Source organism: Drepanopeziza brunnea (assembly GCF_022702325.1).
Source record: "Drepanopeziza brunnea f. sp. 'multigermtubi' strain 214-2 chromosome Unknown ctg6, whole genome shotgun sequence".
Classification (NCBI taxonomy): domain Eukaryota; kingdom Fungi; phylum Ascomycota; class Leotiomycetes; order Helotiales; family Drepanopezizaceae; genus Drepanopeziza; species Drepanopeziza brunnea.
In genome coordinates this window covers 2,139,773-2,160,808 of record NW_027094069.1, presented here as the reverse complement: position 1 = coordinate 2,160,808, position 21,036 = coordinate 2,139,773, and the positions used below count along the sequence as shown (strand labels likewise).

The 21,036-nt window shown below is 49.2% G+C and overlaps 7 protein-coding genes across 8 annotated transcripts; 2 read left to right on the top strand and 5 right to left on the bottom strand.

Moving 5' to 3' along the window:
- Positions 1–7,893: 7,893 nt before the first annotated feature.
- On the bottom strand, positions 7,894–8,577 carry L3040_004441 (uncharacterized protein; the record flags this gene model as incomplete). Its single annotated transcript, XM_066155028.1, has 4 exons — positions 7,894–7,994; positions 8,064–8,237; positions 8,313–8,496; positions 8,557–8,577. 4 exons carry the CDS (start codon positions 8,575–8,577, stop codon positions 7,894–7,896), a joined length of 480 nt encoding a protein of 159 aa, XP_066011978.1.
- An 866-nt stretch (positions 8,578–9,443) lies between these two features.
- L3040_004440 (40S ribosomal protein uS8) lies at positions 9,444–9,959 on the bottom strand (the record flags this gene model as incomplete). The annotated part of the gene is made up of 3 exons (XM_007291497.2): positions 9,444–9,633; positions 9,690–9,759; positions 9,947–9,959. 3 exons carry the CDS (start codon positions 9,957–9,959, stop codon positions 9,444–9,446), a joined length of 273 nt encoding a protein of 90 aa, XP_007291559.2.
- Positions 9,960–10,659: 700 nt separating this feature from the next.
- On the top strand, positions 10,660–11,378 carry L3040_004439 (uncharacterized protein; the record flags this gene model as incomplete). The annotated part of the gene is made up of 4 exons (XM_066155018.1): positions 10,660–10,662; positions 10,825–11,032; positions 11,085–11,201; positions 11,254–11,378. 4 exons carry the CDS (start codon positions 10,660–10,662, stop codon positions 11,376–11,378), a joined length of 453 nt encoding a protein of 150 aa, XP_066011977.1.
- A 268-nt stretch (positions 11,379–11,646) lies between these two features.
- On the bottom strand, positions 11,647–12,147 carry L3040_004438 (uncharacterized protein; the record flags this gene model as incomplete). The annotated part of the gene is made up of 3 exons (XM_007291495.1): positions 11,647–11,801; positions 11,859–11,961; positions 12,028–12,147. The coding sequence occupies 3 exons, from the start codon at positions 12,145–12,147 to the stop codon at positions 11,647–11,649; spliced, it is 378 nt and encodes a 125-aa protein (XP_007291557.1).
- A 447-nt stretch (positions 12,148–12,594) lies between these two features.
- Positions 12,595–13,479, top strand: L3040_004437 (uncharacterized protein; the record flags this gene model as incomplete). The annotated part of the gene is made up of 3 exons (XM_007291494.1): positions 12,595–12,843; positions 12,991–13,243; positions 13,355–13,479. 3 exons carry the CDS (start codon positions 12,595–12,597, stop codon positions 13,477–13,479), a joined length of 627 nt encoding a protein of 208 aa, XP_007291556.1.
- A 1,068-nt stretch (positions 13,480–14,547) lies between these two features.
- On the bottom strand, positions 14,548–18,336 carry L3040_004436 (uncharacterized protein; the record flags this gene model as incomplete). 2 transcript variants are annotated; one of them, XM_066155007.1, is made up of 9 exons in its annotated part: positions 14,548–16,785; positions 16,832–16,883; positions 16,936–17,396; positions 17,486–17,551; positions 17,604–17,663; positions 17,737–17,793; positions 17,858–17,914; positions 17,975–18,116; positions 18,209–18,336. In XM_066155007.1, the coding sequence occupies 9 exons, from the start codon at positions 18,334–18,336 to the stop codon at positions 14,548–14,550; spliced, it is 3,261 nt and encodes a 1,086-aa protein (XP_066011976.1). The 2 variants fall into 2 exon arrangements, with proteins under 2 accessions (XP_066011976.1, XP_007291555.2); XM_007291493.2 differs by lacking the exons at positions 16,832–16,883; positions 16,936–17,396; positions 17,486–17,551; ... (3 more) ...; positions 17,975–18,116; positions 18,209–18,336 and having other exon boundaries at positions 14,548–16,620.
- Positions 18,337–19,392: 1,056 nt separating this feature from the next.
- On the bottom strand, positions 19,393–20,906 carry L3040_004435 (uncharacterized protein; the record flags this gene model as incomplete). The annotated part of the gene is made up of 4 exons (XM_066155003.1): positions 19,393–19,622; positions 19,679–20,138; positions 20,189–20,391; positions 20,441–20,906. The coding sequence occupies 4 exons, from the start codon at positions 20,904–20,906 to the stop codon at positions 19,393–19,395; spliced, it is 1,359 nt and encodes a 452-aa protein (XP_066011975.1).
- Positions 20,907–21,036: the final 130 nt, after the last annotated feature.

Genomic DNA, 21,036 nt, shown 5'->3' with positions numbered 1-21,036 from the left:
CCTGGTACCGTTTACTGACAGTGCCACATGTCAAGCCCTTAGGGTTATCTGTGGCTATTCGTACTTCTCGGGTAGTTGCATGAAAATTGGTAGTGCTTTTATACAGCACAGAGCTGAAGCCACAACGATGTTGATGTTTTAAGGTTCGTCCGATTATCGCTACGAAGCTTTATATTTTTGCCAATGCCCAGGATCTGCTGCCAACAAGCCTTCGAGCGCTGCCCTGCCACTCAAAAGTCAATATTAAAAGCTTCTTTCTACACAAGTATATTTATTATATTATTTACACGCCAAGCAATGGCTGCTATCGTCTAAAATCTTCGATTTTCTGCTAAGATAACCATTGGTACTCTTCTTTTTCTTCTTCTTCTTCTTCTTCTTCTTCTTCTTCTGTTAGTCGAGCTCTCTTCTCCTGCTCGCGTATGACAACTCGCAAGGTCAAGCAAGGATGTGTGTAGTCAAAGTCAAAAAAAGGCGAGAGTCCGGAAGCCGGCGTAGTATTAAGCTTCTGTCGACAAAGCTTTCCGCTTTCCGCAGCTACTGTATTCTGTACAGTAAAGCAGACATCAAGACGCAGCTTCCAGGCATCAATACTACCCCACGATGTGGTCCTTACTTTTCAAGTAAACTTGACCTTGTAACTTCTCTCGCTTAAGGAAAATCAACAGAGCCAGCTTGAGCCTAGTGGTAACTACACAATGCATGGACCTTTGCTTTGGAGAAGGCCTAAGGAACCTAAGAAGAGAGCGATCTCAAACACGGGAGGAACGGGGAAGTAAGTCACGTCGACCTGTACTTACAGCATCCTGTTCAGCACACAAGCTCTCGATCTCGTCGACACCTTTCAATCAACAATACAGCTCCGAGTTATCTCATGCTTCCACCACGAGCTACCTCGTCAAACCTACTTATCCAAAGCATATCTTGCGGCTCAGGTGACCACTGACAAGAATCCGCAGCTACAATTATAGACATGTAACTAGCTGCTGTTTCTTGCGGAGATGTGCTACATTTCAAATTCCACAGTCTCTAATGAATACTCACATCATCCTAACCGCACTTTTCCTTCCACTTTCTCTGTAGATTTCGATTATATTCAAGAACGCATCAACACACACACACACACACACGTATATAAATAAACATATGTGCACAGGCATTTTATGTTCGTTGTTACTAGCTTGTTATCCATCTACTTGTGCTTCCTTCCTGTTTCTGAGCCGGCTTTAAAACGGCTTATCAGTGGCGCTGTTCGATTTTACTCCTCAAATTTCGTTCAAGGAGAAAGATGAATCGAAGAGAGACGGGGAGGGTTACGCAGGTGCCTCGTTGTCTTGGCTATATTTCTTGTAGTGACCTATTTGAGAAGCTAGTGGCCGAATAGCGTGGACTTACCCAGAAAAAAGCACCGCTGGGATTTGAAAACCAACGATTGTGATTAGTTTTGAAGACTCTTCCGAATCTAAAACATTGTAAAGCTCAACGCGAAAAAGACCACTGGCTCCCTGCATCCCTCCGTGCCTTCCATCACTTCTTCCCCGTCCGAACTTATCGAGAAACGCATCCTAATTATTCAACACGAAATTTTCAACTTGCTTACAACGACTTGATTTTCATTGCATTCGATTCCTAGGATACGGTTTTCTTAAGAATCCGCTAGAACCAGATCAATAGCTCGTTGCGCTCGCCGCATAGCTCGAGAAATGGTTCCCGTTACTTTATCTCGATCCTCCGCGGACAACAACAACACTAATAACGCCGATTATACACGGCCTTAAGACGCTGCATCGCCGTCCAACTTTACCTAGCACTCTAAGAAGAGAAGAAAGAACGCTGCTATCAATTTGCAGCCCTTTCCTTTCGTATTAAGACGAGGAGCACCGACTACTAACACGGCGACGAAGGCTATCGAGAGCTACTTCGACGACATCGACCGCGCGGCTGCTATCAAACGACGTGTCTAGCAGCAATACGCTTCCGCTTCGGACTAGATTATAAACGACCAACTTGACTTCGAATCTCGACACTATGCGCAAGAGTTCTTTAAGAGTCTCTTTACGTTTATGCGTACTCATTCACACGCAACTACCGGGGCAACCATTCCCTCCTTTCTTTCGACCGCTCTTTATAGCAGCGAGCAAACGGCCCCTTCTAAGTCTGTCTTATAAGCAGATTCCGCGAGGCCCTCGAAGACTTTGAAAAACTTAAGGGCTGCCGCTTAGTCGGCAATCGCCAAGCTATCCCGATCCTCTTCCGTTATAAGAATAAGACTTGTAAAGACCCGCAAGCTTACGAGCTCTCAGGCCATTCGCAAGTCCTCTAGCGAACAACCTAAGACACGCTAAGACAAGCGAGTCTTGATTCAAGTACCTTCCGCCGTACTCTTAGCTCGTCCCGACAGCTACGCCGCTCGCAAGGCTATTGCCGACAAACTAGACGGCGTCGACATAACCACTATCCTTCGTTTTAAAGCTACTCGCACGGGTTGAGCACTCACCTCGATCAACCTTAAAGCGAAAGACCTCTTTATTATAGATGAAGCTAAAAAAGTGTACTAAGAGGTTCTTAAGGCTACGGGAGCGATTATCTCGGTCAAATAGTACACGTACGTTGTCTAGAGAGTCCTTGCCGAAATCAAGGGCCTCTTCGGCGAGATTTTCAAGACGGCGGAGCATATCGACGAAGAGATCTTGGCCTAAGCCGAGAGAGCCTCGGTGAGCGTCCGCATCTCTTAGCACGGAGCCGACCCGGCGACCGGCTTGACCTGCTAGATGATCTCCTTTTTAAAAGAGGTCCGCAGCTTTAAGCTGTTCGGCTGCAGCAGCTACTCTCGGCTGATCGACAAAAAGCAACTTATCAAGAGGCACGACCTTGGCTGCCTCGGCTAGTGTAACTCGGCCAGGTGCACTCGGCACGCACGCTGCTCTTATTGCGGCGAGCGAAGAGACTAGTACGACGGGCCCGACGGCAAAGACTGCACGGCACCCCTTCGCTGTGCAAACTGCTACGGCCCGTACGAGGCCAGTCACAAGAACTGCTTTGCGGCTCTTAAGCGAGTCAACGGCAAGGTGATCACTCTCACTAAAAAGGAGCTAGGCGCCGTCCGACGATTAAAAGCTCAGGCTTACGCTATTGCCATTGCTCTTGTGACGGAGGAGAACGAACCGACCTCGGCTTCTTAACTAAAGACTCTTGCCACCGGTGTTAACGCGGCTCCCCTTCGAAAAAAACGCGCTTTTGCGGTGCAAGAGCACGAGCGAGCGACCTCTTTTTAAGCCGTCTCTTCACAATCCTTTTCTTAGTCTTTTACGCAAGCTACGAGACCTCTGCGTAGTACGGCTACGCGCAAGAACCTTAACGAAAAGACTCTAATAGATAGCGCTTTCTCTGCTATAGACGAAAGAAAGGACACGCTAATAGCGATATCGGACTATCACGTGGACAACACTACCAGCTCATCTTCCTCGTTTATAAGAGGCTCGAGCATTGCTGCTAGCTAAGATGCTTAAAACAACTTTACATGTTAAGCACGCCGACACGGCACCGCGGCACTCGCCGCAATCGACAGCCCTTTAAAAAAATCTAAGTCTGTTAAGCGAACGTAAGCAAAGAGCAGCCATACCACATTGCTTTACTCCACCTTTGCTATTCGGCAAATATTAACGTTATCTGTGTCTAAGAGCCGTATACGCACTCGAGCACTAAAACTTAAAACCACCCGTCTTACGAATGCTATGCTTCGATAGAATCGTAAGATAGTTAAGACGATGCTTAGTACTTCGTTAAGCGACTACGAGTGATGACTTACGTGCGCAAAAGCGTAAGTCTTCGCACTTAGCAACGCCGTTCTATTCGCAATAAAGATCTTTTGTAAGTCGATATAAACGGCTTCGCTACTTTGAACGTCTATCGGCAACCTTTGATAGACTCGATTATAGACTACATCACTTACCTCGTCCTTCTTTCTAAGTGCTTGATTAAAAGGGACTTTAATATATGGCACGATATGTTCGAACCAAGGGTTGAGCTCAAAGGCCGAAAAAGAGACTTTGCGGCTTGGTCCAATGCTAGTAAGATAGACTACATTAGACTCTCGAGCGACCCTACTTACAAAGCTAGTCACGTTTTAAACTTGACCTTTTCAAATATCCCGTTTGCTCAAACGATAATTCGCCCCGATCTTTATTCGGGCTTAGACCACGAGACCTAAGTCACGATTATCCTTAGCCGAGAAGTCGTTCCTTTAAAGCGCTTTTAATACCGAGTACCGGACTAAGACCTCGAGAAATTCGCTTCGCTTATGGCGCTAAGCGTAGACTAACTCTTCGACCCGTAGACGATACATTCTACCGAGGAACTCGATCAGCTTGCGATCAGCTTAGCCATTGCCTTCAACTCTGCTTTAGAAGTTGCGGGACAGCCCGCTCGAAAGGGGCTGACGGCTGTACTATAATAGACGGCAGACTGCTAGACAGCGTACAAGAAACACTTAGCAGCGCGCTTCGTAATATACGACGGAGAACCGACTTAAGAAACGCGAGACTGGCTCGCTACAGTCAAGAAAGCCAAGAGGGCTTATTGGACCTACGTGATCGACGGAGTGAAATCGGACTAAGACTTGTACAAAGTCATAAGCTAGCACAAGCTCATTTCGAACTTGAAATCGCCCCTTTTAATAGTCAACGACGAAGCTATCGAAGACATTAAAGAAAAGGCGGACGCGCTGCGAGAAAGCATCTTTGGACGGTTTAGCGTTGCCGACGACCTCGACTACGATCTACTCGCTAGCTAAGAAAGCACTAGCCGGCTCTTTTAAGATACTACGGTGTCATTAAAAAAAGTGGAGTCTTACGTGATCGAGGTGACAAGCACTTCACTCGGGACGGATAAGATCACTGTACGACTGCTCAAAGCATGCTAGCAACACGTCTATCACTTCTTTTATAGCTTCTTTAATAAGTGCTTAGCTCTTCACTATTTCTCGGATGCGTAGAAGCTCGCTGAGGTCTCGATGATCTTTAAGGTAAGGAAAAAAGACAAAACCTTTATCCGCTCTTAACGACCGATTGCTTTGCTTTCGTGCATCTCTAAAGGACTAGAGCGCATCGTTGCGAAAAGAATTGCGTAGACTGCCTTTACTAACGACGTCTTTAGCCTACAACACGCGGGAGCCCTCTTACGGCGCTTTGCATTAGACCTCGCTTCGTGCTTAACACACGACATCGAGTCCGCACTTGCAGCTAGATATTAAGTCACTATAGTCACTATGGACGTTTAAAGAGCTTTCGATGCGGTCTTGACCCGTCGCCTCTTTAAACGCATAACGGAGCAGGGCTAGCCGTACTCACTGCTCAAGCTAATAGAATCCTTTCTTTTAGACCGCAAAGTCAAGGTCCGATTAGAGAAAGAAATCACGGACACTTACGACGTAAAGTGCGGCACTCCGCAAGGATCTCCGCTATTACCGGTGCTTTATATGCTTTACTTAGCTGAGCTACTCAACTAAGACCGGATATTGCGCTTCGAGTACGCTGACGATATCTGCTTGTATCGCGTCAATCGCACCTTCGACCGGAACATCGCTATGCTTCGAGACGATGTCAATTCTATTATTAAGTAAAGTAATACTCATAAGATCGCTTTCGCTCCGGAGAAAATCGAGATAATGCACTTCTCTCGCAAGAAAAGCACGTATGCTCTCCTTTTCGTAATCGATATTATGACTATTCCGTGCATTACCACGGGTCCGAAGGACGAAGACACACTTGCGATACGATAGCTTAAGGTCTGGTTTGACCGCAAGCTAAAGTTCCGCCGATACGTCCGGGAACGAGCGGCTAAAGCTAAGAAAGTCGCTTAGCACATCCGCAGTTTCGCTAAAACAGTCTACGGTCCTTCTGCGGCCTCACTGCGCAAGGTAGTTACTACTTGCGTGCTGCCCTCGGTGCTTTACGGCACGGAGGCGTAGTACGTAAGGCGCTATCGCTTAATTTGCAAGTCCGGAAGACTAGAAGTTGTTAGCGCTCGGGTCGGAAGGATAGTTGACCTTATTGATAAGACGATAACCCTCGCGGCGCGCGAAGTACTCTCGGTCTAGAGAACGACACTAACGGCAACGCTCTTTCGAGATGCCGGGCTCCTTTTCGGCACTGCGGCCTTAGAAGAAGCTAAAGCTAGGTTTGCAATAAGACTAAAGACGGTGGACGACAAGCACTTATTAGTCAGCCGGATACTTCTGCGGATCCGATAACGCGGTCGCGGCGCGAGGACTATTAAGATCCTCGAGACCAAGATCTAAAGACTAAGAACTCTCCTCTTAGACGTTCCTCGCTCTCGCCTCGTCTCTCCGCACTTCACATCGAAGAGCAGACGGGACCCGGCGGACGGCAAAACGAAGAAAGAAGCTGCTGCCGCATTCGAAGCATAATAGCAACAGCTCTCGTTAAAAGACATCACGATCTTTTCAGACGGGTCAGAACAGTACGATCAAGGCAACCGACTAGTAAGCTACGGGTACGTAGTCTATCGAAGACGACAAGAGACAAGCCACGGGTACGGCTTTATCAACGACTGCTCCTACGTCTTTAACGCAGAGGTGATAAGGGCATGAAAAAGCCTCGAACGAGTAGTGCACGCTTATCCGACAGCGAAACGGATCTAGCTTTGCATCGATAGCACATCAGTCATTTAGTGTCTTCGCGGAAATGCTTCCTTATCATTGCAATAAGCGTTCTTGAACGTCCAAGGGGTGATAGAGACTCGAGACGTGCGAATACGATAGTCCTTAAGGCACATAAGCATTAAAAGGAACGAACGGGCGGACAAGCTTACAGACTTAAAAGCAAAGAAACCGGACTAGAACATTAGTCTAGCATCGCAACTTACGATCAGCGGCATCCGCACACTCTTCCGCGATATACGAGATAAAGCACGAGAAGCCTAGTAGAGCGCAAGCTCTCTTAAGCTCTCACGCTCGTATCAGAAATAAAGCCTTCTATACTTAGTCAAGCCTTTCTCGGAGCTAAAACTCTTACGACATGTCTTACACAGACTACTTGCGATCCGAACTACGCACGGAGACTTTACTTAATACTATACCAGGTTCTAGCACTACGACGCTAACTTAAAGTGTGCTTGCGGCAAACGCAAGTCCTCTTTGCACATAGCCTTTTGCCGATTCACGCAACGACGCTTCTTTTCTTAGCCTCACAAGACCCGACCGCGGACCCCTCCAAGCACGATCTCGGAAGCCTACGACTTCCTTAAAGGTCTTTTTAACAATCCGGCCGATTTTCAAGCCTTCTTGACCACTACGGAGTTCTACTCTAAGCACTGCACTCGATAAGGGTGCTACTCTAGCTAATTGATACTGCTTCGATAAAGAGAACGGGGTACGCTCCGCCTTACTTAAGCTGTAAAGGCTCGTTAGATCAACCGCGTCACGGGACTAAGACTTTGGGATAGCGTAGTGCGCTCCCGAAGGAATTCTCTTTAGCACTAGTGTATTATATTAGGTTTTCTTTTAAAGTTTAAGCTTTCGTATTCACTTTTTCTTTTGTACTCGGCTGACCCCGGTCCGGCCTTGATTCTTGTCGCTACGCGACGTGAACAGCTCGCTTTTGGCTAGCTATAGCAGTTTGTACATGCTTGACTCTCTCTTTTATGGTTTTCCCTTGATGAAAGGTTTCTTTCTATGTGATCCATCCTATTTGTAAGAGAAGGGCGCATGCGACAGTAGCCTTCGCTACAACACTTTGAATTGCTTTCTAAGGCTTTCTTGTATGTAACTCCTTAGCTTAGCACGTCGCCGTACCCTATAGGAGGTCCCAGGGCGGCAGGCTTCGCCTGCTACCCGCCCGACGTAAATAAATACAACAACAACAACAACAACAATCACTTCTTCCTCAAAGTCATGCCCAGCCGCTGGAAGAAGGCAAACCACGAATCAGCAGTCACATCCGGGAACGTAGACTGCCACAAAGCCGCCCAAGAGCCTAGACACAACCAAACCCGTCAGCATCACCTTTCTTATCAGTGGAAAAATTAGGTAGGTAAGGGCATACCTTCAATCGGACCCAACTCCGCGAACCCCAACGGCTCGATTGCCCAGGGAACAAGCAGCGCCAGGATGCCGAGGGCGACGACTGTGGCTATGACACCGACCAAGATAGGGTGCTCGCGGACGAAGAGCTCCGTGGCAGCGCTGGCGCGGTCGAAGGCTTCCTTCATTGCTCCTCCTATCATTCGTATTTCTTGTCAGCAACAGATTTCGGAAATTCATACACGGAAGGCGAGAGGAGGTCGTGACGTACCCATCTGGGCATTAGAATTGAGGGCGTGGACCAGGCCATCCAGGAGGTGCTGAGCAAGATGGGAGGTCCAGCTGTCTGGGTGGACGATGCTTTCAACATGGGCTTTGAGTGCTGGGCCGGTCTTTTCTGTGGTGAAGAGGGATTGGAGGAGGGAGGCGACCAGCTCGTGGTCGTTGGCTGGGTTCTCGGAGATGGTTTAGTATGCAGAGTCGTTAAAGGGCGAGGAGCCCGTGAGGCAGTCGACAATGGATTTGAAGAGATCCATGCTTTTGGCTGGTGTATGTGATAGTTTGAGGTGATGTGGTTGTTCTTGTTGTTGTTGGTACCAAAGGGAAGTGTGATGCAAGTGTGAATACGTATTCGATGTGAGTGGAGGTAGCTTGCTAAATAGCTACTGACGTACGAACGGAATAGCAAACGGACAACCATACGGCCTCACTTTATTAGGTCGTTTGTACTGTGCTACCATATGGTCTGACATGCTGTACTCTTGACCGCCACTCGCTAGGCTCTATTGGCTGTCAGGCGTTTGCAATTCCAAGCTTCACAGGTCACTAAAGTTACTAAGGTTTCAGAAGGCACTGAGGTTTTAGTATGTTCAGTTCCAACAGCTGTTGTAGAGATCAAGATGTGGGCCGAGAGGAGGCTTTAAGCGGAGGGGAATTTCACAGTGCCCTTCCTATTATTTGACTAAAGCAGGAAATTTATAGTGAGAGGTCTTCAATCCAGCCATCGTCCTTTCTCGTGGACCATTAAACAGAGTTGGCTATGCATGACGGCGCTTGAAAGCCTGCCAATGAATGTAGCACCCCAAAGGCAGTAAACTTCGTACAACATGGAGTGGCCGGCCAGGCGAGACCACTTGATCACACAGCCGAAGATAAGAGACAGCACAGATGCAAAACTAACAAGCAAAATACATGGGCATTATTTTGCGAGCTCATGAGTGTGAATTGACTTTTGGTGTAGTGCTATCTACCTCCCTAAGGAGATATCGAATTATGCACGCAGCAGAAAACGAATTTGGGTATCACCCGCTAGATACTGTGGACATCTCATCCGAGTATCTGCTGTAGATAGCTACATGCTCATGGTACTCCGAACGCCCCTCTCCGCAACTTGTCTCAACGTCTAGTAGAAGAACCCGATGACCTTTCCAGCAACGTGCTTGCGACGGGCCTCCTCGTGGTCCATGATACCGGCGGAGGTGGTAAGGACGATGTAACCGAATTGACGCGATGGCAGGAGCTTAACGACCCACTTCTCAAGCTCACCGAGGCGGACGTTGTAACGGGGGGAAATGACGCCGGTCTTGTTAAGACTGAGGAGAATCATGTTAGCATCTGCTCAAGTTGAGGGAAAGGTAGGGCTACTTACCGGCCGTTCAATTGGATGACAATCTTGCCAGAGCGGTGGTCGTCAACCTCCTCGAACTCTCCAATGTATCCTGATGCAGGTATTAGTATGTTGCGATAGATTAAACGTGTAACGTCAGGAGAAAATCAGAGAACGTGTAAGATCCTCGCAAATCAATATATCGGCAACTTAAAGGACTTTGGTCGTAGTGTTTGTGAGACCGTCATCTAGTTATCATGCCGAACAGGAGATAATGATATGTACTCGAGCCAACGTACCGTGCTTCTGCATGACGCTGAGGAACTTGACGATGACCTTGGAGGAAGGGCGGATGAGGACCTGTCGCTTCCCAGACTTCTCCGCGTTGTTGATGGAGTTGAGCGCATCGTTGAGAACGGAGGTCTTAACCATTTTGACTGATGGAGATTCTCAAGTCTTTTAATTTGTAAGAGGTGAGGTATCTGCGGCGCGCTGCATGTTAGCCTTCATGGGCTCTGAGCGTGGAGAGTGCCCTCAAGAGTGACAAGAGGGTTCTTCAGCTCGTCGTAAGAGAAGAGTAGTGTCGACATCTTTCAGCTGCTATGGTCGCATCGCAGGTGGAGGAGAGCTTAGAGGCCCGGGGTAATGTCTCCTCGGCCGCTCAGCTCCCAGTCGCAGACTGAGTAGATGCCGATTGCTCTCTCTGCCTTTCATGAAGAACGGAGCCTTTGGATTGATGTGTGGAGCTGTGAGTGATACATACCTCAAGAGTTGTTGGTTGAATGGCGATGTGTCGTGGTGCTGATGAGGAATAAAGACCATTTTCCTGAGAATTTCGAGGGTAAAGTTCGTGTGGGCTTGGCTGGGCACTAGGCCCTAGCTAGGCCTAAACTGGCTGGCGATCAAATTCGCTTCGACGGCCACCACACATTTAAGTCTAATTGTCTAGAAATATTTCCTTCGAAATACATCAATCTTCGAGGAAAATCTAGCCATCTCACCACAAATCAAGATGGTACGTTGCTCCCCTTCCGATATCAGCGATTCGCACGACTGCAACTTCATCCCTTGAAATTTTCGCATCTCGTCTCGTCAGTTGCTGCGAATGTTGAAGCGCACTTTCGAATCTCGAGTGCCACAACACAGAGAGTTAGAAAACCCAACTAACAATGCCTAGTCTGACGGAGAAGAAGAGCCACAAGTCGAGGTCGCCGAGGCCGAGGAGGTTGAAGTTTCTGGAGATGCCGCATCCAAGGGACAAATGTCTGTCCTAGACGCCCTCAAGGGTGTTCTCAAGCTCGCCCTCATGCACGACGGTCTTGCGCGTGGTCTGCGCGAAGCCTCAAAGGCTCTTGATCGTCGTCAAGCACACATGTGCGTCCTGAGTACGTCACCATATCCGGAAGACCCCAGGCCATACACTAACTTGCTGGACAGATGAGGCATGCGAGGAGGAGGCATACAAGAAGTTGGTCGTTGCGCTCTGCTCTGAGCACAGCATCCCCCTGATCAAGGTTCCTGACGGAAAGCAATTGGGCGAGTGGGCTGGTTTGTGTAAGCATACCCCGTACTGGAGTACCGGCTCGCGTTCTAACCAGGAGTTCAGGTGTTCTGGACCGTGAGGGAAATGCACGCAAGGTTGTCAACTGCTCGTGCGTTGTCGTTAAGGACTGGGGTGAGGAATCTCAAGAGCGATCGATCCTCCTCAACTACTTCCAGACCGAGCAGTAAATTCAAAAACGGATGGATGGTCACATGGAGTTACTGTCGATGGTTAGACATTCCGGCTTTTGCCAGGTTTTCCTTTGAGATGTAACCTAAAATATGAGGGCAGCATTTGGAAGACTATGTTTGTTGGGAATCTCTGTCAAAGTATGGCTACGTGACACTGACACTGTTGAAACGCCCCAAACTCCACGTTCCCTCTCCTACCTAAACCAGCTATCGTTTCCTGGGTATGCAACTATACCTCAGATCCCACTCTCAATTCTCACATCATTTACTTCCGACCCTCCACCATCAAAATGTGATACCCAAACCCAGTCTTGACCTCTGCATACTTCGGACTCGCAAGCGTGCTAGCCTCCAGCTCGAAAGCCTTCTCCTCAAACGCAAGATCCAGATCACCCCTCTTCTTCCACCCCAGAGCTCCACCTACATTCCTGTCAGCCTGTATTCCCAATATGCCTAGCAAGAAGAAGGATCGCATACCAGCCCGCGCCTTGTCCTCGGAGAACTCCCTCGCCACGTCGTCAAACTTCGCACCGCCCTTGAGCTTCTCTAAAGCCTCTTCCTTCTTGCCATGCTTCTCGCACTGTATCCCATCAGTCAGTGTCCATGGACCCCGTATATCTCTGATCCGAGGTCGAAGCCCCCATACCAGAATGTGTCGGACGTTGACGAATTGTGCGCCCTTGACCTTCCCCCCCTTCTCCTCCTTATCGCCTGCCGGCTTGCCTTTCCCTTTCGCGGCACCGCCCTTGTCGCCGCCTTTTCCCATCTTCGCAGCAGATTTCGCAGCTTCAAGGGGAGGCCGCAGAGAGATACGAAGCTGCTCAAGGTAGCGCTGGCTACTACTGGATGAAGGGTTGTGATGTAATCAGGTACGGCATCTTTAATGGAGGGGCAGTGGCCTTTGCCCCACAAAAATGTTGGAGGGGTGGAAAGTCACATTTGGCTCGTTGAACTGACGTGCTTCATGATTTCAATTGCGAAAATCTGTATATAGTCAGTCAGTCATATATGCTTCTGGGTAGATCTCGGGTCATTCACTCTATTAATAATTCTTTCCCTGGCAGCCATCTCTTTTTCGTTTTCATAACTTGTGCTCATGTACTAGCCTCGGCTTCAAGGACAAAGGATCTCGACATTGGTGATTGTAGCTATATCGCCAGAGCTCTCTATTCGGCCTCAAAGACATCATCACCAACTCGGAGTATATCTCACCATGGTACCCTCGGCTATCCAAGACCCCCAGGAGTCTTCCAATCCATTCAAGAAGCTCGTCTCCGACCTCTCTGGGATCCTCGGCCCATCATCCGGCATCGACTCTTCAGACGTGAACGTGGACGAGCTTTGTAGTCTCATGAAGAACTACACCTCCAGGGAGACGGACTGGAAGAAATATGCTTTTGCGGACACAAGTCGAGGGTACACGAGAAACCTGGTCGATGAAGGGAATGGGAAGAGTAACCTTGTAAGTGTCCCTACCTACCTACCCACCCTCCTTAAAAAGATTAGAAATAGCCAGATCCTACCGAATTGGGCGGCCTGTGAACAGGTCTTTCGTACGAATCTGGCAAAAAGACCAATTGGGAAAAAAAAGTCACTGACCATCCAACAGTTGATACTCGTGTGGACACCAGGCAAAGGCAGTCCAATCCACGACCACGCAGATGCCCACTGCGTGATGAAAGTCCTCAAGGGGTCCCTCAAAGAGACACGTTTCCATGCCTGCGATGCCAACAACGATGCCCCGCCCCGAGCCATCCAGGAGACCGTCCTGGGCCAGGGAGAAGTCACCTACATGGCTGACGACCTGGGCCTACACAAGATCTCCAACCCAAGTGCAGACGAGGAGGCCGTCAGTCTCCATCGTAGGTCCTCCCTTCTCCTTCTATAAACCCCTGATTCGTACCATCCCTCTGCTAGTTTAGTATACCAGAACAGCTAATGGCTTTTATCTTTTTCTTTCTTCTTCTTTTTAGTCTACACACCACCCAACGCCGCCAAAGAAGGCTGCAACATCTTCGACGAGCGCACGGGCAAGAGCTCACACGTCACGCAGTGCAACTTCTTCTCCAGTTTTGGAAAGCGGAACTCGGGTGCCTAAGTTTTTTTATATATTTTTTTTCTCTCTCTCTTTTTTTTAATTTTTTTTTAGGTCTCCCTAGGTCTTCCTACCGTACCTCCAGAAGCGAGCGAAGAGATCCGCATCTCCTGGCTGCTCCTGCGTTAAGGTTAGGAGGCCTCTCATCAGCTTCCTGGAACCGCCACATACTAGACGAGCACATGTAAAAAAAATTCACCTGCAGTACGGGGCCCACTCTGGCAAGCAATTCAGCGAATAAAGCCAAGCTGGAGCTGTAACTATTATCGGGGTTCAGCATTTCCTCACCCACTACTCAAATGCCTCCTGTACGGATTAAATAAACATGGATATGCATTCGGGGTGGGGGGGGGGAGGTGGAAAAGGCTAAAAGGGAGATCGTAGTATATACACTATATATACAGCCTTCAGAAACATTCATTTAGTAAGAACTCGGCAATGTTGTTGGCTTGTAAGAGGGAAAACAGATCGATCGATTGATCGGTTTGTCTGTCTGTTTATGTACTGTACCTATATGTATGTATGTATAATCTACTTGTGCATGTATAATCAATCTACTTGTCATGCTACGCAGGAACCTGGCGGAAAGATATAAGTAGGGGTAAAGTTAGGAGTAGCATCACCTATCAGAACCAGTCTCATTATTTTCTTTCAGATCTAGATAACAGCTAATCCGGGTCGAACATGATGGTTTGTTTCCCCACACAGTCAGGGGCTGTCGCGGGCTGTTAGCTGAGACGAAGAGGGAGAGGGTAATAATCAATCCCAGGAGTCAGAGAAAGACACGGAAAATAGGAAGCAAGCGTGGTGAGTTCAAGTGCTATTCATCTGCTTGTTTACTATGCTATCTATCTAACCCCCCTCCGCGATAGCGAGCAAGCCTTCATTCATATTCTCCAATCATGCATGCATGCTCATCAGCGTTATGCATACCCATTTACGAAGCACAAATTCGCTTCACCATGCCGCCGTTTGAAAAGACTCTATGAGTGGCAAACATACCACCACCTAGTGTAAATACAATCATCAGTTGGTATGTGGAAAGAAAGACAGAAACGAATTCCACACCCTTTAGATTCCACGGCTGAAGTCAGGCTTGAAAGTTCGGACACCACCGGCCTTCATCAGTTCGCGCAAGGCTATAGTGGCGTATTGACTTGATCCCAGCGAGAACTTGATAACGACGCCAATTCTGTGGTCCTGAGGGAACATGGGTCGCTCGACACCTTCCTCGTCAATGTAGGTGGCTGTTTCGGAACAGATGATTGGCACGCCAGAGACATGGGTGACGAGTCGCTTGAAAGTGGACTTAGGATAGAAACCTTTTACCGGTGCGTCGTCAACATCCATGGCATCAAATTCGTCCTCCTTGAAACCAATATCCATGTTTGAGCTGGAAGCAACGGAATCAGGTGCAGGAACGAGAGCAGCCTCTTCAGCCTTGACAGCTGGCGAAGTAGGAATGGGAACCGCGCTGGCCTCTTCAACTGAGACAACAGCATCCGCAATCTCAGGCTCGCTCTTGGTGACAGGAGTTTCGCTGGCCATCTTCTCATTGAGAACGATGGTAGACTTGACGCCGGTCTTCTTCGTCCAGTCCTCAGGATCGGTCTGAATCCAGGTGTCCTTGATGACAGGAGTGAGATCGTCGGGGTAGTTGGCCTTTCTCTGTGCTACCTTAAGGGCAGCGGCATCCGCACAGGCCTTGTCCAAACCAGGCATCGCGTCTGGAAGAGCCTTCCATGCTTGTAAAGCTGCACTGTTCTTGTATTGATCCTTCATCTTGATAGCTTCGCTGCGGATTTCGGCCTTTCTGGCGTTCTTATTGTTTGGGCCTGAGCCGCGTTCCTCTTGGTAGAAATTTCTTGGTGCCATGGGGTCCTCGCCACGAGACTTTTGCAACTTCTGCCAATCAGTCTCGACCAGTTCTTCTAGTGAGTTGATGTAGACTTTAAGTTCAAAGCTGCAATCCTTGACCTCTGCCATAAGCTTGCGGTAGCTGCCACTCAGACTGAAATCCTTGTTTGATCGTCGCATGTTTCCAGGATCGATGCCACCACCACGCGGGCCAGCCATGAAAGTCTTGTAGAAGTCTCCGATAGCGTTGGCAGGGTAGTTGACGTCGTAGCCCGGTAGTGGGAGAACAATGTCGAAAATGTTGTACTTCCCACTCGCAGCCTCCTCAGCAGTTAGCGGACGAGCACGCTGGTAGACGTCGTCGCGGGAAATGGCGGTATCATCAGCTGCTGCGTGAACGACGACTTCCCCACTCTCATCAACTTCGTCGGCTGGGGCGGCCTCCGGAACGACAAGAACAAGGTCCCCCTCCACAACCTTATTACCATGTCTGGCCCAGCGCTCACTAGCGACAGTGTTCCAAACCAACGACTGGTACGCATGAAGATACATGCTTCGGAGGTTACGGTGGATAGACATAATCGCGCCTTCATAATCGTTGTGGCAATTTCGTGTCATCAGATGACGCATGACCGCAATCTCGCCAGAGAACTTTCTGGGCATTATTTCTAACACGTCAGACTTTTTACCTCCGTTCCGGAATGCAATAATAGCTTGGGCACGATCGAGGTCATATTGACTGACTCTATCGCCATACTCGGGTTCCGAGAAGTCTTTAGGCGGACCAAATACCTCATCACTGTAGGTCAGGATGGCGTCGACGGCACCTTTGAAGTCACCTTTCAGGATCTGAAGACCAATCTCGTCGGTTCCAATGCCGAAGGTGCCGAAACGCTGCAGGCCAAAGTAGTTTATGAAACCATGCTGTTGCAAATGCTTGACAGCTTGACCAACAACCTTATTACCATGCTCCAGCTTGAGTTCCGTTGTCCAATTTTGATCATCACCGAAGTGGCAATCTCGAAGGGTGATGTGGAAGTGGTTTCCCGTAAGTTCGCCGAGCTCAAGGCCATGCTTCTCGTACTTGAAATTTCCAAGACGGCCAGCGTACAGGTGAGCATTTAATCTGGCGAGGCTCTTTGCATACTGGCGGCGGACGCTGACGCGCTGGACGGTGACGGCTCTGCGGTCTTTGGTACCAGCAAAGGCGAAGTCTCTCGGCTTGATTTTCAGGCACGAAGCCAAGTACGTGATGACCTCCATGGTATCCTTGTTCTCCTTGTACATCGTAAAATGCAAGTACTCACCACCAAGGTCTTGCCATCCGAGCTTGCCAGTTGGCTGACCACGTTGTTGCTGACGCGGATTTTGTTTCTGACGAGATACTACAGTTTGAAGCATGGAAGTTAGCAATTGCATATTCAACGTTTCGGAAGAGGATAAGGCATTTTCCTAGTTATGACAATCATGAACAGGATATTGAACTTCCATTACGTACCTTGGTTTTGAGGGCCAGAAGAAGGTTGGGTGGATGAAGCCGAACCTTGAGCCTCGATAGAGATTTGAGATCGAGCGTCAGTTTGCGATTGAGACCTAGCTGACCGAGTCTTCCAAGACCTATTGGCTGAGGCGGCATAGACTAAGATCTTGTCATTTTTCGTCGTAGAGTCGAGCTTGGAATTGAAGATTCTCTTGATAGCACCGTGAATAGGACTGCGTGCAGCTCTAGGGATAGCCTGCGACTCAAGGTCATCACCAAAGGACTCGAGCTTTGACTTTGGCTTGGAGAGGATGTCCTTGTAGAGACTGATCATTTGATTGACCAGAGTAGGTCCAAACCACTGATTGAGAATGTTTGTGTCTTCAAGAGAAATGATAGAGTCATCTGAGCCATCTTCACTCGGTGGTGTATTGACACGGTTGGGGGAGAATGCAGCCTCGATATTCTTGGCTAATTGTGCGTTGGAGTGAGAGGTAGGGGTTGTTGAGGATTTGGGCCGATCGTCGACCTGGAGAGATGGGTTGATTGGGGTATCTGGGCACGAACTCTTAGAGAGGCCAGTCTATCGATTGCAGATTAGCATGTGTTCTCCTTTGCAAAAGTGAAAGGGTGGGAAGAGCGAACAAGAGGCGATGCTCCAATTGGACTTACTTGGACAGTAGCTTCGGTCTTGATAGGTGTAGTTGTTAGCTCAGTCGCAACATTCTCCTTCTCTTCCTGTGGCATATATCAGATGATACCCCATTAGCGAAATCAGCTTCCGACGTACCTTGTTTGCAGCAGATTCGATTTTGATAGGTGTAGCTGGCGCAACACTCTCCTTGGTGTCCTGCGACTAATGTCAGATAACGCACGCATGCGCGTAATCACTCTCATCGTGAAGTAGAAAATTAGCAACGTACCTCAGTAGCAGATTCAGTCTTGACAGGTGTAGCTGGTGCAAGACTCTCCTTCTTATCCTGTGAACAGTGTCAGATGATGCACACGTGAGCGAATCGCGGTCATGGTGAAATGGCACCGTACCTCAACAGCAGGTTCCGTCTTGACAGGCGTAGCCGGCGCAGAACTCTCTCTCTTGATCTGCGAAAACAGATTAGATGAGGCACTCGTGCGCGGACTGTGAAGCTCCCTCCCACCTACCTTAGGAGCCGCCGAAGCAGCAATAGCAGGTGCAGATCCAAACGTAGGCACAGGAGGCTTCTTCTCCGCAGGAGCTCTGTCGTCGGTCAGGTGAACAATTGTTCCATCTGGCGCGATCTCAAAGACTTGGAAGTCGGTGTATCTGAGGGCCGCATGTGAGTCAGTAAATGTCCCCGTAAGACCGATCACCCAGAGAGCTCAATTGAAAGAGGATGGAAAGAACTGATCACGTACCTGGTCTTGAGGGTTCCTTGGAAGCCGGGGTTCTCCTCGTTCACGAAGCACTTGATACCGACATTGACCTCCTTCTTCGCGACGGCGCCGTCACCATAACAACAGAGTCTCATGGTCAAGTCTTCCATCTTGGCGGATTTGGGTTTGGGTGTGGCTGTGGCTGTGGCTGTAGGATTTGGTTGCGCGACCGTGGAATCGGCAAGGTTTGAGGTTGAGGCTGTGGGCGTGGGTGCAGTTGTAGTTGTGGTTGTGGTTGTGGTTGTGGAAATAGAAGAGGATGTTGCGGGTGAGGTTTTCAGCTTTTTGTGCGGAGGCTCTTCCATTGCCTCATTGTGGATGGAGCTAGCCATGGTGGGCGAGGTGAAGGTATTTAGGGCTGGGGCTGTCTGTCTACGATTCACTCTCAGGGTGGTTTGCGAATTCAAAGGTGAGCGTGTAGATGTGTGGGGGAGTAGGTCACCAATTCACCTCAGAAGCGAATATCAAAAAGATTCTGTACTGACGCCACACCAGACTAACCGCGGTGGGCCCGGGCCCTGCTCCAGCCACCGCTAGCGACGGGGGCCAATGAGGATATACAACTACTGGTACAGTATAACGGTACTCCTTAGGTAGGATCCACGCACAACAGCCCGACCTCGGATATTTCCATCACGTGAATCTCTCCCAAGTGCCCGATACTCCCAGCATTTGTATCGATGATCACTCCAGACGATAACTCGGATTTCTCTCCCGGTACTACCACCACTGCGGTCAGTCCTGGTCGGTCGGTATATTTTCGGCCAAGGCAACACGTTTTCCCGGCCCGAACATCCCTCATAGCCTCCCCCGTGACTCACCTTGTTTATCTCCTCACGCAAAGCCTTCGCCTTCAAAAACTGCTCTTTCTCGGTCCGCTGCTCTTCTTCAAATTCCTTCCATCTACCAAAGGCTCCGTCACCGTGGCGCTCCCGATAATCCCGACATACTAATTCCTCATACAAAACCCAGTCGTCTAGTTGTGATGGCTTCGGCACTTGAAGGACAGCATTGAAAGACACCTGACCGGGGACTCTCTCCAGCATGAGCGAGTATCGATATGTGTTCTGGTTTTGATCAAGAAGCCTGTGGCTGAAATGCCTGACATGGAATCTGTTTTTTCTCCCCCTTCAGTAAAGGATCACTTGGTTGGGAACGACGCTGTCTCACAATCCATCGTAACGAATTCCAGCTGCGGGCGCCCATTTACTTCTCAGGTTGCAGCCTCTCAAGATTCGGATGGGGTGGCGGCAGCTCATCAGACTGAAGAACATGTCCTGCTTCTTCCCTACCTTGGTGTAGTCGATGAGGTTCAGTGTCGGGCCGTTGACTTCCTGTCCGGTCAACAAGGCCAGTGCGACTACGCCAGCCTTTCCTTTCGTAAGGGCGGATTCAACTGGTTGAAGTCAGCGTGCTCATCAATGCCCTGCATTTTTTTGGGACGTCGACTACCTGGTCCAACAATGCCGTCACGATAGGCACAATGCAAATTGGGCCACCAGTCCCCCGGATTATGGTCCAAACTTCCTGCGAAATCTGGGCATCTCGGATTGTCAACAATCCACATATGCCCCTTTTCTTCTTTAGGAGCTATTTTCAGGTCATGGAGAATACCACTGCGCATCATTTCCTCCGTGCGGTATTTGTCAATGTCGGAGTACAATACTTTGAAACGCCGCTGCCACTTTCTCTCCAGTGACTCCGCTTTAGTAAATATCCCGTAAAGCTGGGAGTTTAAATCTGCAGCATTGAACAGTTTGGATGCCACGATCTCTTTGATGAGCTTGTCGAAATGCGTGTGGATGATCAAATCGAGTGCAGTAGTCGGATCCGGCGAAGTCTCTTCCAACAATAGCGCAGATATCACGACGTCAAGCTCGGCAGCACTCTCACCATAAATTACTCCAACGCTCTGAAGTGATGTTAGAATCGGGCCCTCCTCGTAGAGATACGCTTTTATACCTTCACAGCTGTTCGAATGGAGTCAGTGAGTTCGCGCACTTCATCGTACATCCACTCCCCTCCTTCCGAGGCGTACATCCACTCGCCTCCTTCCGAGGAGGCAAACGATCCAAAGGGCTTTCTAGATTGAGTCGACTGGACAGAATTTGCTCCCGAAGCTGTCGTCGTAGTGTTCTGGGGAGAGCTGAAGAAACGTGCTGGTGCTAACACGGTATCAGCTCGAGGACTCAATCGTTGCTCGTCTCTGCTCACATAGCTTCGGCGTCATCAAGAAGTCCGTGCTACCATCGAAGACAACGCCATGATCTTCGATACTGTCACTGAAGAGCCCTGTGATGCTCTCTCTGCGCGTCGTTGCTGGTGTGGCTCGAGGCAGGCTGGGGCTGGGCTTGGCCGAAGGCACCGTCCTGTCGGTGAAAGTCGCTGTTGTAAGCTTCTCTTCCTCAGACGGACTCGGTCCCTCGCTCGTGGAATCTGTAACTGTAAACGGCAAGCCGTCGTCGAGGATCAGCTGCTGCGTGACCATGGTGGCTGGGAAACATTCCAAGGTGGCAGATCTGCACGCGTCCACTGAAGTATGTTCTGGCATCGAGACCGGCGAGATGGAATCCAGACATGTACAGCTCGGGGACGGGGACGTGGACGGAGGCCGTTTCCCATCGAATGGGTTCCTGAATGTCAGTTCTAGGAATCCTGAAGAGGGCTTCCAGTCGTCCATTGTGCGGTCAATTTTCAGAAGAAAGCAGTTGTAACTTGTCAAGTTGCGGGCCAATGGTAAAGTTCCTGGTGTATGGAGTCTATCCTTGGTAACCTGGAAATCGATGATGGTTGTTTTTCTTTCTTTCTTT